The sequence below is a fragment of the Trichechus manatus genome, unplaced genomic scaffold (assembly GCF_000243295.1).
Source record: "Trichechus manatus latirostris isolate Lorelei unplaced genomic scaffold, TriManLat1.0 scaffold00065, whole genome shotgun sequence".
Lineage (NCBI taxonomy): Eukaryota > Metazoa > Chordata > Mammalia > Sirenia > Trichechidae > Trichechus > Trichechus manatus.
In genome coordinates, this window is record NW_004444001.1 from 7,680,446 (window position 1) to 7,697,741 (window position 17,296).

General features: G+C 44.8%; 1 protein-coding gene across 4 annotated transcripts in view; it reads left to right on the forward strand.

Annotated features, from left to right (window-relative positions):
* TAF8 (TATA-box binding protein associated factor 8) overlaps positions 1-16,040 on the forward strand; it is a 29,947-nt gene extending 13,907 nt beyond the window's left edge. The window contains exons 8-9 of one of the 4 annotated variants that reach the window (XM_004379451.2): positions 2,467-2,606; positions 2,899-5,527. In XM_004379451.2, coding sequence (XP_004379508.1) covers positions 2,467-2,606; positions 2,899-2,911 — 153 coding nt within the window. In that variant the 3' untranslated portion in view covers positions 2,912-5,527. Of the gene's footprint in view, positions 1-2,466; positions 5,528-15,179 lie in introns of those variants that run through there. The other 3 variants (XM_023734203.1, XM_023734204.1, XM_004379452.2) reach the window with 3 other exon arrangements.
* Positions 16,041-17,296: the final 1,256 nt, after the last annotated feature.

Consider the following 17,296-nt stretch of genomic DNA (forward strand, 5'->3'; position numbering starts at 1 on the left):
TCAATTTGATCTCACATAGATAATTCTTTAAAAGAGCACAATGTTCAAGGCAGACTTATTTACTAATTAAGATAAACAATTTTTGAGGCTAGAACCAGTTTTTTAAAATTTTAGCATACTACTTTTTCTCCTATGTCTACACGCAGTTGAGCCCTGGGGGTGCAGTGCTTGAGAACTACAGCGAGCTATGGCTGCTAATCAAAAGATCAGCAGTTCGAATCCACCAGCCACTCCTTGGAAACCCTCTGGGGCAGTTTTCCTTTGTCCTATAGGGTCACTATGAGTCAGAATCGACTTAAAGGCAACGGATTTTTTTTTTGCGCACAATTATGATTTAAAAAAAAAAATTTTTAATTGGAATCATACTGACTATATGTGAACTTATATACGTTTCCAAAATCACATTTCTGTCAAAAAACAAACAGTAAAAAACCTGATTTTTTAATCGTTGCTTGATATTAGATCTTACGGGTATGTCCTACTTTATCTAACTTTTGTTCTGAATGTTTAGGTTTTCAGTTTTTGTTTTTATAATGGCGTAGTGAAAAAATGTTTGTACATAAATTTATCTGAAAGTGATTATTTCACTAGCATATGCTCATAAATAGCATTCAAGTTTCCAAAAGCATGAACGTTTTTTTAAATTATACTTTAGATGAAGGTTTACAGAACAAACCAGCTTCTCATTAAACAATTAGTACACATATTGTTTTGTGACATTGGTTACCAACGCCACAACATGTCTACACACTCCCTTCTCGACCTTGAGTTCCCTATTACCAGCTTTCCTGTACCCGCCTGCCTTCTAGTCTTTGCCCTTGGGCTGCTGTGCCCCTTTAGTCTTGTTTTGTTTTATGGGCCTGTCTAATCTTTGGCTGAAGGGTGAACCTCAGGAATGACTTCATTACTGAGCTAAAAGGGTGTCCAGGGGCCATACTCTTGGGGTTTCTCCAGCTCTCTCTGGGACCCTCTATTGTGATCCCTGTCAGAGCAGTCAGTGGTGTAGCCAGGCACCATCTAGTTGTGCTGGACTCAGTCTGGTGGAGGCTTTGTTAGTTGTGGTCCGTTAGTCCTTTGTACTAATCTTTCCCGTGTGTCTTTTGTGTTCTTCATTCTCCCTTACTCCAGGCGGGGTGGCACCAGTGGAGTATCTTAGATGACCACTCACAAGCCAAAAGCATGAACATTTTTAAGGTTTTGGTGTACGTAGGAAGAAGGACTGATTCTTATTTGTTCCCCATTATATTCTTTGTGTTCCACAGTGCCTGGCACATTGTAGGCGCTCAGGAAATCTGTGTTGACTGAATGTTGTCGAAATGCTTTCCAAAAGAGTTGTGCTAATTTCCACTCTCACCAGCAGTGTATAAGAATGCTTCTGTCCCCACGTTTGGGAGTAAATGTTGGCCTTTTAAAATGGTTATAGTGAGTCTGTTCTAAGGGACATCTTGGGTAGGCATTGATGGCATTTTACCACTCTCCTGTGAAGGTATCTCTTTTTCTTCCTCATTTCCTTTCTCTTGACTTCCTTTCTTCTCTTTTCCTACCCCCTTGCCTACTTTTCCTCCCCTTTTTCATGTCTGAGCCTTGGACCAGTGGGTCTTAGGCCTAGCTCTAAGGCAGAATCACCCAAGGGCTGGTTAAGAAGGCAGACCCACTCAGGCAGAATCTCTGGTTGTGGGCTGGGGTCTCTGAATATTGAGCAAGCTCCCCAGGTCTCTCTGCTGTGCCTGGTCCCTGGACCACTGTCTGGAGCCACTGCTTGAGGCCTTTCCCTGACACAAGTTGGGACCTACAGGCTTTGCTTGGTCTTGTCGGGAACCCTCAGGACTAGAGAAGTTTCTGGCCTCTGCTGGGATGATTGTTGGGACCACGTTGCAAGTACCAGAAATTTGAGAATTTGAGTCGATTCCAACAGAGTAGAACTGCCCCATAGGGTTTCCAAGGAGCGGCTGGTGGATTCAAACTGCCAGCGTTTTGGTTAGCAGCCATAGCTCTTAACCACTCTACCACCAGGGTTTCCAGAGGAAATTTATTATGATTTCATATTAGCTTTGGTCCAGGAGATGCCCTATGCAAATGCCCTGGCCAGAGGTACTAAGGGTCATTTCCCTTTTTTTTTATTTCCCCACAGGGCTGGGCTTCCTCCCTGAGGCATCTAAATTTTAGCCCTTTGCCCCTCCCAGGCCTCTCTTCTTCCTAACCTGTTGTCCCTGCCCTCTCAAGATGTTCAGGGTTCCATGCTGTGTGCTCCACTGTGTCAGAGCTGTCAGCCTCACCTTCCCCTGTTAGCCAGCCGCTGCCTGGACCTCGTTTCATCTGGGGCAGAGCTGGGCACACTGGAAAGAAGGTGGTCCCTGGGCTTCTAATTTCTTAGTAAGGGGATGCTAATAGTAGTTCTTAATATGGGCGTCTTATTTCTTCCCTTATGCCATTGGTGTTTTGTTTTATTTTCGCTTTTGTTCAAAGGATGATTCAGGAGCCGAAAAGGAGAATACATCTGTCCTGCAGCAGAACACCTCCTTGTCAGGAAACCGGAATGGGGAGGAGAACATCATTGATAACCCCTACCTGCGGCCCGTGAAGAAACCCAAGATCCGCAGGAAGAAGTGAGTTGGAGGCTGGGGTCCAGAGAGGCTTCTCTGGCCAACTGAGGTGGTCTTCTCTGCCCCTTGGCAGAAAAGAGAGGTTCACCAGTGGGTTCGAACCTTGGGGGAAACGTCTATGGTGAGAGGAAGTATTTTCCCTTCTCCTCTTCTTATTGGCTCCCGTATATTCCTTAGAAGTTGAATGTCTTGCAGCCCGAGGAGCAACCCTCACAGCCCAGGAGATCTTCCCCCCTAGAAGGCGAGCGGGTGGGGCCCCCACCAGGCAGGCTCCATGGATTCCTCTTCTTTCTAGGTCCCTCTCGTGAGCTGAGAAGGAAGCCTGGCTTATACAGGGATGTGGACATCACCCTCCTGGGCAAATCAAAGGCACTTGAGGGAAGAAAAGAGGGTAGCCTCTTGGTGGCTGAGCTGAGGTTGTGAGGGTGTGACCGAGTGTGATTTTAATAGCAGACTTTACATGAAGATGGCCTACTGTCACTGGATGTTCGAGTTGAGGAAGATAAGAGGATGATAATGAGGCTTCTTCATCAACCAGGCCATACTGTGGGGTGTAGGGGCAGCTGGTAACTTCATTTTTTATCACAGGACTTGATTCCTTTGAAGTCTGGAAAACCAGGGGAGGTGGCAGGAAAGAAAGTGTTCTTTGCTTCCTTTGCTTGCTACCAGAAAGACTGTTTGCCCGGTTTGTATTTCAGGATATCTGGACCCCTTTTAATGACTTACAAGAAATTTCTGGTACGAATTTGTCGTCCCAGAACCTCATTCTCAATGGACACTTCACCTGGGCTCCAAGTGCCCTGTTGAGCTGATGGAAAGTGGCTTTGCCTTCTCTTGACATGTTGGAAACAGGAGGCCAGTGAGCTGCTGAATGGCTCATTGACCACAGCTTTGACCTGGGCTGTGGGTGGATATGTTCACGTGGAGGGAAATGACATGCAAGAGCAGCACTGATCCTCGCATCAGCATGTGATGAAAGTGCCCTCAGACAAGTCAGCAGTCTCTCCTGAGAGACTTGTTATTGTCCCTCTGTGGCATGTGTGCTGGGGAGCCACCAAGTCATGGCCCCTCCTGGGAAAAGAGGTTTTCTCTGACAAGGAGCTGGAGCCCTGGATAGCATGCTGTTACTTGATAGAAGAGCCAGATTTTAAACAACAGGAAACAGGGTGGCAGAGGGGTGGGTTTGGCCTCGTGTTCTGAAAGCTGAGCAGCCTGACTGTGCTCTGGAAGGCTGATGTGGATGGAAGCCATGTTCTCACCTCACGGCAGAAGTGGGCTAAGGAGCCTAGGGGCAAAGCCAAGGTGTCCTTCTGGAAGGAGGTCTGAAATCTCTCAGCCTCAGTCTCCTGGGGAGAGACGACTTCATTGTTGATGTTCTCTGCACACCCGGAAACAGGTTTTTAAGGAAAATGCTGGCCATCCTGATATCCTCTGGCTGGTCTCAGAAGGAAGAAATTATAAAACCAAGTCCAAGGAAGAAAAATACCAGCGACACTTGGAAGTTTCACACAAGATAAACAAGGTGTTCCCTAGGCCAGAATCCTAATGTCCATATTGAGGATTTTATTTTAACTTACACTCCCACCTGGTGTCAAGTGTCACGTCAGTTTTCTGTCGTCCTGGTCAATTTGAGAAACCTGGTGAATGGCCAGCGGACTCTGTGTTTCTCTGACCTTCCTGTTCCCTGAGACATTCCATTCCTTTGCCTGGAAGGAAAGAGCTGCTTATCAGTAACTGATGAGGGGATGCTAGTGAGATAATCAGATTCCCCAACTCTGGTCCACATACAGGTTTTTAGTGACCCAAAACTCTTCCGTTGAAAGCAATTAGACTGGGACAGCTGCTGTGTACATGATGCTGGACCTGCGTTGACCCCCTGGGGTTTGTGCTCAGTTCTTGTGGATTCTTGACCTGGTGAATTTAAATACAATCCCAGGGTTGAGCCATGCAGATGCAGGGCTGAAATCTTCCCACCTTGCTGTTCTCACTGCTCTTGGGAGTGGTCATCCCAGCCAACATTTCTGCAGCTTCTCATTCGTTGTTGCCGTCCAGAGCAAGCACTTGTTAAATGCCAGTGTGCTGAGGGATAAGGTGAGCTTTGGAAAAGTGTTAACCATTTCTGCTGTTGAGATTGCAGAGGCTGTACTGCTGTGACACTGGGAAATGATTAGACAACTTGAACCCAACTGTTGTTGTGTAAAAACTGCGTACTTCTCGATGTATGTTTCTAAATTTCTATTTTTTATAACTTCAGGGATTTTTTTGGAGGGAAGAAATGGTACACAGAGCCAGATTAAAAATGTGATTATAAGTGCATGATAGAACATCATAATAAAAAACTTTGTAAATGAGACAGAATTATGAGCTTGAACTTAATTTGTGTTCAAAAGTTGCAGTGATGATGATGGCTGTGGGTAGCCTTTCTTTTGGACTAAGTAGCCCTGGAAACTTTGTAAAACTTTCATTTTGTAAATTTCCAAACACATAGACAACTGGAGAAGAAAGAATATGAACCAGTATATACCCATCACTCAGCTGCAATAGTTACCAACATCTGTCAGTTCTATTTTATTTATTTCCCCCACTTTTTTCCTTACATTTTTTTTTTCTGGAGTATTTTTTAAAGCAAATCCCAGACTTACGTCATTCAATTTGTAAATATGTCAGTATGCATCTGACTCTCTAAAACTTTTTATTTTGAAATAATTGTAGATTCACAGGAAGTTACAAAGGTACCCTTCACCTGTCCCCCTAGTGGTAACATCTTGCATAACTGTAGTACAATATCAAAACCAGAAAATTGACGTTGGTACAATCCACAGAACTTACCAGATTTCACCAGTTTCTACATGCACTCATAAAAGGAGCCCTGGTGATGCAGTGGTTAAGCATTCAGCTACTCACAGAAAGGTCAGCAGTTCAAACCTACCAGCTGCTCCACAGGAGAAAGATGTGGCAGTCTGTTTCCGTAAAGATTACAGCCTTGGAAAACCTGTGGGGCGGTTCTTCCCTGTCCTGTAGGGTCGCTGTGAGTCAGAATTTGACATGACAGCAACGGGTCTAACAGGACATGTGCTCGTTTGTGTGTGTATGTAGTTCTGTGCACCTTTGTTACATGTAGATTCATGTAACTTCCACCACAGTCAAGATTCACAACAGTTTTGTCAGCAAAGGCCCCCTCATGCTGTCTCTTTATAACCACATCAACTTCTCTCCTTTTCCTTATCCTTAGCCCCTGGCAGCTACTACTCTTTTCCATCTCTGTAATTTAAAGCATGTTGTACAAATGGAATCATACAGTATGTAACCTTTTGAGATTGGCTTTTTTTCACCTAGCATAATTTCCTTGAGATACATCCGGGTTGTTGTACCAATAGTTCATTTCTTTTTATTGCTGAGTAGTATCCCATGGTATGCATGTACCATAGTTGAAGGACATTTGGACTATTTCTGGTGTTTGGCTATGACGAATAAAGTTGCTATGAACGTTTGTGTAAAGGTTTTTGTGTAAACATAAGTGTTCATTTCTCTGGGATATATGCCCAAGAGTAAATTGCTAGGCCCTGTCCCTGGGTGGTGCAAACAATTTGCACTCAACTACTAACCTAAAGGTTGGTGGTTCGAACCTACCCAGCAGCACCACAGAAGAAAGGCCTGGTGATCTGCTTCCATAAAAATTACAGCCAAGAAAACCCTATGGAGCTCAGTTCTACTCTAACACATGGGGTCTCCATGAGTTGGAATCAATATATTATGGTAACTGCATGTTATTTGTTTTTGGCGCATTTAGTTTTATGAGAAACTATTTTCCAGAGTGGCTGTACCATTTTGCATTCCCACTAGCAATATATGAGTGATCCAGTTTCTCCACCAGTATTTGGTGTTAGTCGTTTTTTATTTTAGTCATTCTCATGGGCATATAGCGTATCTCTTTGTGGTTTTAGTTTGTATTTCCATAATAGCTAAAACAGTGTTGAACGTTGACTTAGTTACCTGTAACAGAAATACCACAAGTGGATGGCTTTAACAAACAAGTTTATTCTCTCATAGTCTAGGAGGCTAGAAGTCCAAATTCAGGACACCAGCTACAGGGGAAGGCTTTCTCTCTCTTTCGGCTCTGGAGGAAGGCCCTTGTCATCAATCTTCCCCTGGTCTAGGAGCTTCTCAGCACAGGGACCCCAAGTCCAAAGGACATGCTCCACTCCTGGCGCTTCTTTCTTGGTGGCACGAGGTCCCACTCCTCTCTGCTTGATTCTTTTATATCTCAAAAGAGACTGACTCAAGATACAACCTAATCCTGTAGATTGAGTCCTGCCTTGGTAACATCATAGAGGTTAGGATTTACAACACGGAGGATAATCACAAAATGGTGGACAACTACACAGTACTAGGAGTCATGGCCTAACCAAGTTGATACACATTTTGGGGGGACACAATTCAGTCCATAGCAAACGTTTCATTGCTGTGTTTCTGTTTGTGTATGTCTCTCTGGTGAAGTATCTGTTCATGTCTTTTGCCTATTTTCTAATTGGATTATTTGTTTTGAGATTTCTTTATATATTCTAGATACAAGTACTCTGTTGGATATGTGGTTTGCAAATATTTTCTCTGCATACAGCCACTCTAGCTTGTCTTTTCAGCCTCTTCACAGGGTTTTTGCAGAGCAAGTTTTTCATTTTGGTGAAGTCCAGTTTATTGTTTTTTCCTTTTATAGATGGTGCTTTTAGCGTCAAGTCTAAAAACCCTTCGCTAAGCTCTAGGTCCCAAAAATTTTCTTTGTTTTTTTCTAAAATGTTCATAGTTTTATATTTTACATTTCAGTCAGTTATCCATTTGAGTTTTTATATAAGGTATGAGGTTAGATTGAGGTTCATTTTTTAGCCTGTGGGTGTCCAATTGCTCCACCACATTTGTTGAAAAAGCCACACTTCCTCCATTGAATTACTTTTGCACTTTCATCAAAAATCAGTTGAGCATATTTGTGTAGGTTGATGGACATTTTTTATGTAACCACCATGTCATTATCACACTTACAAATTAACAGTAATGTCATAGTATCCCCTAATACCTAGTGCATATTCAATTTTCTAAATGTCTCAGAGGTGTTCATTTTTTTGTCTGTTTCTTTACTTTTAATAATTGGCTTGTTTGCATCAGGATCAAAATTAGATCCACACATTGCACTCGGTTTCCATGTCTCAAGTCTAATAATTATCTCCTGGTGTTTATTGTTGAGGAGGTGGCCTGGCCACCCATCTGCTGAGTGAGCAGCCCCAGCTGTGGCCAGGGGATGGGGTACTCAGCAGGCCCCTTTGTTTCTGACCTTGAGACAGTTAAATGATAGTAGGGTTGATATGAGAGACCAGTAATAAAATGGCCTAGATTTATGGAGACAAGAGTTAAAGGAACTGGAGTTACAGGGCTTTGCTTTCCTGGAATCCTGAACTAGTTAGAGGCCATGAGGTACAGCAAAAGAAAGTTTGGGTAACGTTTGTATTTATGGCACCACAACTCAGCAGCTGTGTGATCTTGAGCAAATCACTTAACTTCCAAACTAGTTTCTATTACCAAAAACAAACCAGTTGCCATCAGGTGGGTTCGGACTCATGGCGACCCCATGTGTGTCAGAGCAGAACCATAGTCCAGACTAAGGCAAAGCCATAGAAGCTTCCTAGACAGATCCAAACACCTTGAGGGATCGAGTTACTGGGGCTGAGGGCTAGGGGCCATGGTTTTAGGGGATATCTAGGTCAATTGACATAGTTAAAATGTTCTCCATCTTACTTTGGTGAGTAGCATCTGGGGTCCAAAAAGTTTGCGAGAGGCCGTCTAAGATGCATCTGTTGGTCCCATCCTGTCCAGAGCAAAGGGGAATGAAGAAAACCAAAGACACAACGAAAATAGTAGTCGAAAGGACTAATGGACCACATGAACCAGAGTCTCCATCAACCTGAGCCCAGAAGAACTAGATGGTGTCGGGCTACCACCACCGACTGCTCTGACAGGGATCACAATAGAGGGTCCTGGACAGAGCGGGAGAAAAATGTAGAACAAAATTCAAATTTACAAAGAAAGACCAGCCTTACTGGTCTGACATACTAGAGGAACCCCCAAGGCTGTGGCCACCAGACACCCTGCTAACTCAGAACTGAAGCCTCTCCCAAAGTCCACCTTTCAGCCAAAGATTAGACAGGCCTATAAAACAAACAATAACCCACGTGAGGAACGTGCTTCTTAGTTCAATCAAGTATAAAATTTTTGAATGATAAACTAATTTGCTCTGTAAACTTTAACCTAGAGCTCAATAAAATTTTTTAAAAAATTGCAGTGAAGAAAACCCTATGGGGCAGTTATACTCTGTCACATGGGGTTGCTACGAGTCAGAATTGACAGCCCCCAACATCAGGCAGCAAATAACAAGCAGTCAATAAATAATATAAACTCAAAAAATAAAACCATAGTCCATAGAGTTTCAATGAATAATTTTTTGAAATTAGATTGCAAGGCCTTTCTTCCAAGGTGCCTGTAACTGCCAACGTTTCCATTAGCATCCAAGCCAGTTAACCGCTGGCACCACCCAGTGACTCCTCCTTATAGGATGAGATAATTATGATACCTTGTCGGGGGGATTTAACGAACACCTCTGTGGCTGTGCTTTATAAATGATGTTATTCCATTGCCAGGCCATTCTTTTTTGTGTTGCTTTTAAAATAATAAATAATGGCTAATACTAATTGAGAACTTACTCTTGCCAGTCACTGCCCTAAGTGTTTTACACATTTTGGCTCATTGAATCCCCACAGTTACCCCAAAAGTAGATATTCAATTTGCAGTTGAGACTCTGAGGCCTGGTGAGGTCAGTAACCTGCCCCAGTCCACTGGGCTGGTGTGTAGCAGGGTGCAGCCTGCACGAGGGCATTCTGGTCCAGAGTTTTTGCTCTTCACGTTTCACACTCTTGACTTGTGACTGTACCTAATTCTGTTCCTCAAATGCATGGAGCACTGCTGTGTGCAAGGGGATTCCTGCCACACCCCCACGCCCTCTTTGGCCTACGGGTAGGAGAAGAAAAGGAGCTAGAAACAGGACTAGTTAAGGAGAGCATGATGGCGAGGCAGGCTGAGGCTGCTAATCCCTGCTCTTCTTCCTTAATGAAGTAGGTGAGGGCACAAAAAGGATTTTGATGAATTTATGCATAATGGACCTGTAACAGATTATTAAGGCAACTAAAGATTTCCCGGTGTGTGGAAAGCAAGGATCCCTTTGTCAAAGGAAATGCCAGTGGTCTCTCACTGCTCCTGGGGGCCCCTGGCAGAGCTGGGCTGGGGCATTTCTACTGGATTAAATGAAGTGTTCTAATATGAGTTAGGCTGCTCTAACAAAAAGTCCCCAAGATACAGTGGCTTAAACAAGACAGAAGGGTATGCCTTCCGTGTAAGTGGGGGTAGGTGGTTCAGGGCTGGTTGGGTGGCTTGATGAGACAGAAGGCTCCTGTTTCATGTCTTCTCCACCACTTTAGGTGTAGCTTGCATCCACTTGATGAAAGATAGTTTGCCACCCCAACTATTTTCGTCCGCGTTCCAGCCAGGGAGAAGAGGGAAAGGGGAGTTTGTGTGAGAGAGCTTACCCTTTCCTCTTAAGAGTAAGACCCAGAAGTTGCACCATCCCAGTCACATAATCCCACCTAGCTACAAGGGAAGCAAGAAATGTGGTCTTTAGCTAAGTAGCTGTGTCTAGGTAAAATTTGGGAGCTTTGTCACCATGGAAAGAAGGGAAGAACAGATTTGGGGAACAATCTGCAATCTCTGCCACAAGTAGGGTTCAGGGAGTGAACCTAGGAATGCTCTTAGCCTGTGCTGAAGCCAGCAGTCAGGTGCGCACTCCAGAATTGGGGCCCCTCAGTGAGGTCCAACCAGCTTTTGCATCTAATGTATTACTGTGTTGGCTGCCCCTTCCTTCTTCACAGCTGTTCCTTTGGTTGCATGACGCTGCCATCCTTTCTTTGTTATTCTCCTACCTCTGGGCCTCCCTTTCTTCACTGCCTCTCATCCACCCACCCAACTGTGGATAGTCGCAGAACACAATCTCTGCTTATACAAGATGGCACATCTGCTCCTCCACCTCCAGCTCTTCCCTCCCTGTGAGTCCTTAGCATCCAACCGTCTGTAGCTTGCTCTCCACTGAGCTGTCTGGCTACACTTTCAATTCATCACAGCTGGATTTGAAGTTTTCACCTTCCTCCCAAACCACTTCTGCTCCCCATCTTTCCCACAGAAGTTGGAGACACTGATGATAACAGCAGCTGACCCTTAAGTGCTCACCTTGGGCCAGGACCACAGGCTATATGAGCATTTTCTGTTTCCCAGCAACCCAGGCTAAAAACTCTGGAGTCTTCTTTCTTGTTCATCTTCTATATCCAGCCAGTCATCAAATCCTGCCCTGTCTTCCTCCCTTGCCACTATGACGCTGTCTCACCTAGCCTATGGCCACTGCCAGGCTCATCTCAGACTTACCCTGCCATTTTTCCACCCCCACAGTAGAACTTGCAGGTCCTCCTTACTGCTTTCTGCTCCAAGTCCAAACTGCCCAACCTGGCTTTTGAGGACCTCTGCCAATTCAGTGGATTGTTTTTTTATAACTCTCATTTTTCTTTCATTTATTCAACAAATGTGGATCTGGTACCTTCTGTGTAAGCCAGGCACTGTGCCAGGCTCTAAGGATACAGTGCTGAACCAGGCAGACATGATCCCTGCCCCTGGGAATTCATTTTAGTGGTAAGACATACAAAGAAAACAAACAAAACCAGAATCATTATGGCTTGTGGAGCAGGGCTAAGAAGGATGTAACAGGAATCTTTATGCCTGAGGGGAGAAGGCCATTCTCATCACTGCAGCATCCCATGTCCTTATATGAGCTCTTCCCCCGCCGAAAAACCAAACCTGTTGCTGTCAAGTCTATTCCAATTCATGGTGACCCCGTGTGTTACAGAGTAGAGAACTGCTCCATAGGGTTTTCTTGGCTATAATCTTTTTTTTATTGTTGTGCTTTAAGTGAAAGTTTACAATTCAAGTTAGTCTCTCATACAAAAATTTATCCATACATTGTTATGTGACCCTAGTTGCTCTCCCTATACTGTGACAGCACACTCTTCCTTTCCACCCCAGATTTCCTGTGTCCATTCAACCAGCTCCTGACCCTCTCTGCCTTCTCATCTCACCTCCAGACAGGAGCTGCCCATTTAGTCTCATGTATTTACTTGAACTAAGAAGCACACTCTTCACAGGTATTATTTTATGTCCCATAGTCTAGTCTAATCTTTGTCTGAAGAGTTGGCTTCGGATATGGTTTTACTTTGGGGCTAATAGAGAGTCTGGGGGCCATGTCTTCTAGGGTCCCTCCAGTTTCAGTCCATTAAGTCTGGTCTTTTTACTAGAATTTGAGTTCTGCACCCCACTTTTCTCCTGCTCTGTCAGGGACTCTCTGTTGTATTCCCTGTCAGGGCGGTCATTGGTAGTAGCTGGGCACCATCTAGTTTTTCTGATCTCAGGCTAATGAAGTCTCTGGTTTATGTGGCCTTTTCTGTCTCTTGGGCTAATACTTTCCTTGTGTCTATGGTGTTCTTCATTCTCCTTTGCTCCAGGTGGGTTGGGAGCAATTGATGTATCTTAGATGGCCACTCACTAGCTTTTAAGACCCCAGATGCCACTCACCAAAGTGGGTTGCAGAATTGGCTATAATCTTTATGGAAGAAAATTGCCAGGCCTTTCTTCCACAACACCACTGAGTGAGTTCGAACCACCAACCTTTAGGTTACTAGTCGAGTGCTGTTTGTGGCACCCAGGAACCTCCTCCTCCCCCACCATCACCTCCTAAAACCTCCATCCTTCCAGCCTCTGTATCCTCTCGCCAGCCTACATTGATCTGTCCCTTCATTCACTCATTCGGCAAACATTTATTGAGCTTCTGCTATGTGCAGGGCCAATTCAGATGTTGGGATAGAGCAGAGAGTATAATGAGGTCCCTGCATTTTCAGAGCGTATGGTCTAGTTGGGGACAGACAACCCACAAACAACAGGCATGTAATGTCAGGTCGTGAATTTGGGTCCTGAAAGGAAAGAGATAGCACACTTGGGTAATTTGAGGAAAGTTTAATAAAGGGATTACCTCCAAAGGTGAGGGCAAGGTACAGGGGAACCACAGGGTATAGTATGGTACCTGGAACTAGTAACAGGGAAGGAGAGGGAGCAGTTAGCCAAGCCTGCAGAGAGGCCTGTGTGGAGAGGCCTTCTGCCAAGAGCTGAGACCTTTGGTCAGGGGTTCCAGTCAGCACACAGTGACCCAACAAGGAAGTGAGGAGGAAATAAACACCCTGGCCTCACTCTCCTCCCTCCCTCCTTCCAGTATCCTGTTCTCAGGAAGCCAGAGGCATGGGGACTGTTGATAGGGCAATACCATCAGCCCTGCCAGGGCACAGAGCAGGGTGAAAAGGTGAAGTGGATAGGGTGGGGGGTTAGGTGAAAGGAGCTATTGTTACACAGTATAGTAGTGTAAGGAGTGAGGTGCTGAAGAGCTTGTTGTTTTAGAGTGGGGAAGGAATGTTCTTTTTGAGCAGGACCCCAAATGCACCAAGGGGCGGCTTTGTGGAGAAGCATTCCAGGAGAGGCGACAGCAGGTGCACAAGCTCTGAAGCAGGAGTGTGCCTGTCCCTCAAAGGCAAGCGGCCACCTGCCTGGGGTCAGGGAGGAGCAGGGGCCACACTGTGCAAAGCCCCCTGGGCCTGAGTAAGGGCCTGGGATGTTGTTCAGAGTGAGACAGGTGGTGGTGGAGTGGCAGGAGTTGCCTTAGCTTGTGAAAGGATCATTCCGGCTGCTGGGTGGAGAATAGACTATAGGGGGTATGAGAGACACTCCTTTAAACAACTGTTTCTCTCAGAGTTAGGTCCATGTAGTTTGGCATTTGACAAACATGAGTCAGCCAGGGGACAGCCAGCCACCCTAAAACTGGAGGAACATTAGTCTTGGACTTTAGTGTGACGACTAGCTGCAGGCTGAGCCCAGTACAAAGGGGCGAGGGAGGAAGCACGCACACAGATAGCACTCCTTTCCCCAGGGGAGTTAACAGTGTAGTCAGGGAGACCAAATCAACACACAGGAACTGTTTCAATATCACCTACCAGGAAAGAGAACAACTGTCAATAGAGGGCTAGATTGGAATGGAATGAGATTAGAAGTGAAGCTTCTGTGAAGAGGTGAGTGAGGATGAGGGGGCGGGTCTGAGATGGCCTGAAGGTAGGTGAACCAGTTACCAGTTGCAGCCATGTGGAGTCAATTCCAACTCAGGGCAACCCCATGTGTCAGAGTAGAACTGTGCTCCAAAGGGTTTTCAGAGGCTGATTTTTTGGAAGTAGATCACCGGGCCTTTCTTCCAATGCACCTCTGGGTGGACTCAAACCTCCAGGGTTTTGGTTAGCAGCGGAGGACATTACCATTTGCATCACTCAGGGATTGCAGGGTAGGTGAGGTGGGGCGTTATCTGTCCCAGCGTGAGAGGACTAAGCCACTGGAGGGGGAGGCACTCCAGGACAAGACTGCCATCACCCCATCACTGAGGCTAGGACTGTCCCTACCCCGCCCCTCAGGCTCCTGTGACCCTCTTCTAACCTCTTCTCTTCTGAGGCTAGTTTGGTGTCAGTTGTAACCAGCCTTCTCCAGTGTAGAGCTGGCAGAGTTTCCTTCAGGGATCTTGGCCCTCAGATCGTACACCAACACTCTCGCAGGCTGGGTTTGGGACCTCCACACCAGGGTGTCCTGGGAAGGGGGTGGTTTGAACTGATGGGCCCTCCTGCACCTTTCTTAGGTTAGTCTTTCCCATGAAGGTTACCTGGGGTCCAGGACTAGGCAGGGCCCTGCCACATGCTCCATTTACCAGGTGAGTTAGGGATGACTGTGCAAAAACAAACAAACCAAACCGGTTGGTCTCTAGTTGATTCCAACTCATGTGACCTTTTGGAAGCAGATTGCCAGACTTCTTCTGAGGATCCTCTAGGTGGATTCAAACTGTCAACCTTTTGGTTAGTAGTCAAGTGCTAAACTGATTGTACCACCCAGAGACCCCTGGATGATGGTCAGAGGCTTTTTTTTTTTTTTAAATAATTTTTTATTGTGTTTTTGGTGAAAGTTTACACAGCAAATTAGGTTCTCATTTAACAATTTCTATACACACTGTTCAGTGACATTGATTACATTTTTCACAATGTGTCAACAGTCTCGTTATCTCCATTCTGGTTGTTCTGTTTCCATTAATCTAGCTTCCCTGCCCCCCTTACCTTCTCATCTTTGCTTTAGGGTAAATGTTGGCAATCAGAAGTTTTTAAACAGAAGGGTTAGGATCTTCAGAGGCTCTCAGGAGTTTTGTGGGTACAAGAGGAGTGAGCTGAGCCTTTTATTGGTTATTTGCCATAATGTAAGAGTCTTGGGGCCCCAAATCTAACTCTATTTCTTTTGGACTTTGTTATGCATTCATCTGTGAATTTTCCTCATCCACTGATAGTGGGTTTATCATTCTTCTGTTTTACTCAGGCTCATACTGAAACAACTCTTAAATTCTCTGAACACCAAGTGACTGTGCCCAGGTGAGAGTGGGGGACAGCTGGCCTGAGAGTAAAGGGTTGCCATGGACACTCTCACCACTGCAAACAAGCTCAAGGTATTTTCCCTCTTCTTGGAGCCTGTGGCTTACTTTGATCTCTATTTTATTATTAGCTTTACTTTTCCTTCTTTCTTAAAAAGTTGTTTTATTTAATTTTGAATAGATAGGTAATATATGTGCACAGTATAAAATTGAAAAGATAGAAGATATAAGTGATAACTAAGCACCTCCCTCTTTCCCTGTTCCCCAGCCTCCCAGTTCCCCTCCTTGAAGGCTGCCAGTATGTTAGTATCAATGTTGTCTTATGTATTCTTCCAGAAACATTCTATGCATAAAATGCCAGTGCTTGGTATATTTTCTCCCCTTTTTACACAATGGTAGATACGACATAAGTTATCCATGCTGAGGTTGGTTTGTTTGTTTTTTCACTTCTAGTATATCTTTCGGTGATGGTTCCATGTCAGTAATAAAGAGCTTCTTCATTCTGTTCCATGGCTGCATAGTGTTCCATTGTATGGCTCTACTAGAAATTAATTTAACCAGTTCCAGTTATTATATAGTAAGTTATTCAACTACTTTAACCAGCTGATGGACACATAGGTCGTTTCCTGCCTTCTGCTATTTCAAACGTTGATATCATGCATAGCTTTGCACATGTCTTTTCAGCCTACGTGCCTGTTGAATGCAGACAGATGTTGCCTAGTTCTCAGAAGATGTACCAACCAATTTACACTCCCGCCTGAGTGTCTTTTCCTTACATACTTGCCACCTCAGTGTCTTGAAACTTGTTGAAACTTGCCAGTCTGATAGGTGGAAAATGGTATCCTGCTGTGGTTTTAGTGTGAGTGGGATTGAGTATCTTTTCCTATTCTTTTCACTGTAACAATCAAGTGTATGTGTGTCAGCCAGCACCGGGGACATAGTCACCATGCCATGTGATGAAGCCCTAGCACAGGTATGCCCAGGTACTCTGGCAGCACCAAGAAAGGGAGCCCAAACTCTTTCTGGGCTGGGACTTCAGGAAGAGTGACCCAGGGCTGATGACATTTGAGCTGGACCTTGAAGTTGACCAAGTGAAGCAAAGAAAGGAAGGACATTCCAGGCAGAGAGAACAGAGGACATAGAATATGAGGCGAGCAGCAAGGACTGCACGTGGAAACTGAAAGGTTGAAGATGGACACAAGGGCCTCGGAGGCCATGCTGAGATGTATTTTGGAACAAGTCCATTTACTGAGCACTTACTACATGCCAGGCATTGTGCCAAGCCCTTGACATAGATTAACTTTTTTAATCCTCACAATTACCTAATGAGGTAGGTACGAATATTACTCCATTTATACATGTATCACTTCATTTATTAATGGTACTATTATTTCTGCTGCTCAACAGAGGAGAAAACAGAGGCTTAGAAGGTTAAGGAACTTGTCTAAGGTTACAAAGCCACTAAATGGCACAGCTGGGCTTCGAGCCCCCCTCTCTCCTAACCATGCGCCTGCCCACCCCCTCTCAGAGCAGCAGGTCAGAAGTGGGTTCATTATTGCTTGGGGCGGAGGATAGTGCTGCCCCTCCCGGCCCTAAAGGGATGGTGCCTTCCACTGGGAGCAAAGAAAGGCTGTTCTAAGACCCCAGGTCCCCTCCCAACATGCAACCTGTGATACCAGTTTCTGGGATACCTTCCTAGAAACATTCCATGCATACGAAGTGAATACAGCATAAGCCTTCCCTCTGAATTTTTTTTTTTTTTTTTTTTTTTACACAAATGGTAGCCTACTCCATACACTCTTCTGCACTGGGTGTTTCCTCACTTACTGTCTTGGACGTCATTTCATATTGATACATAAAGAGCTTTCTGATTTGTTTTTATGGCTGCAGAGTGTTCCATTGTATGTCATCATAATTTATTACCAGTTCTCTAGAGAAACTTAGAACATTTCCAACAGACAATGCTGCAATGACATGATGCCATTTGACTAATATATCTGTAGACTAAGTTCCTAAAAGTGGAATTCCTAGTCTACAATATATGTATTTAGCATTTTGATAGCTA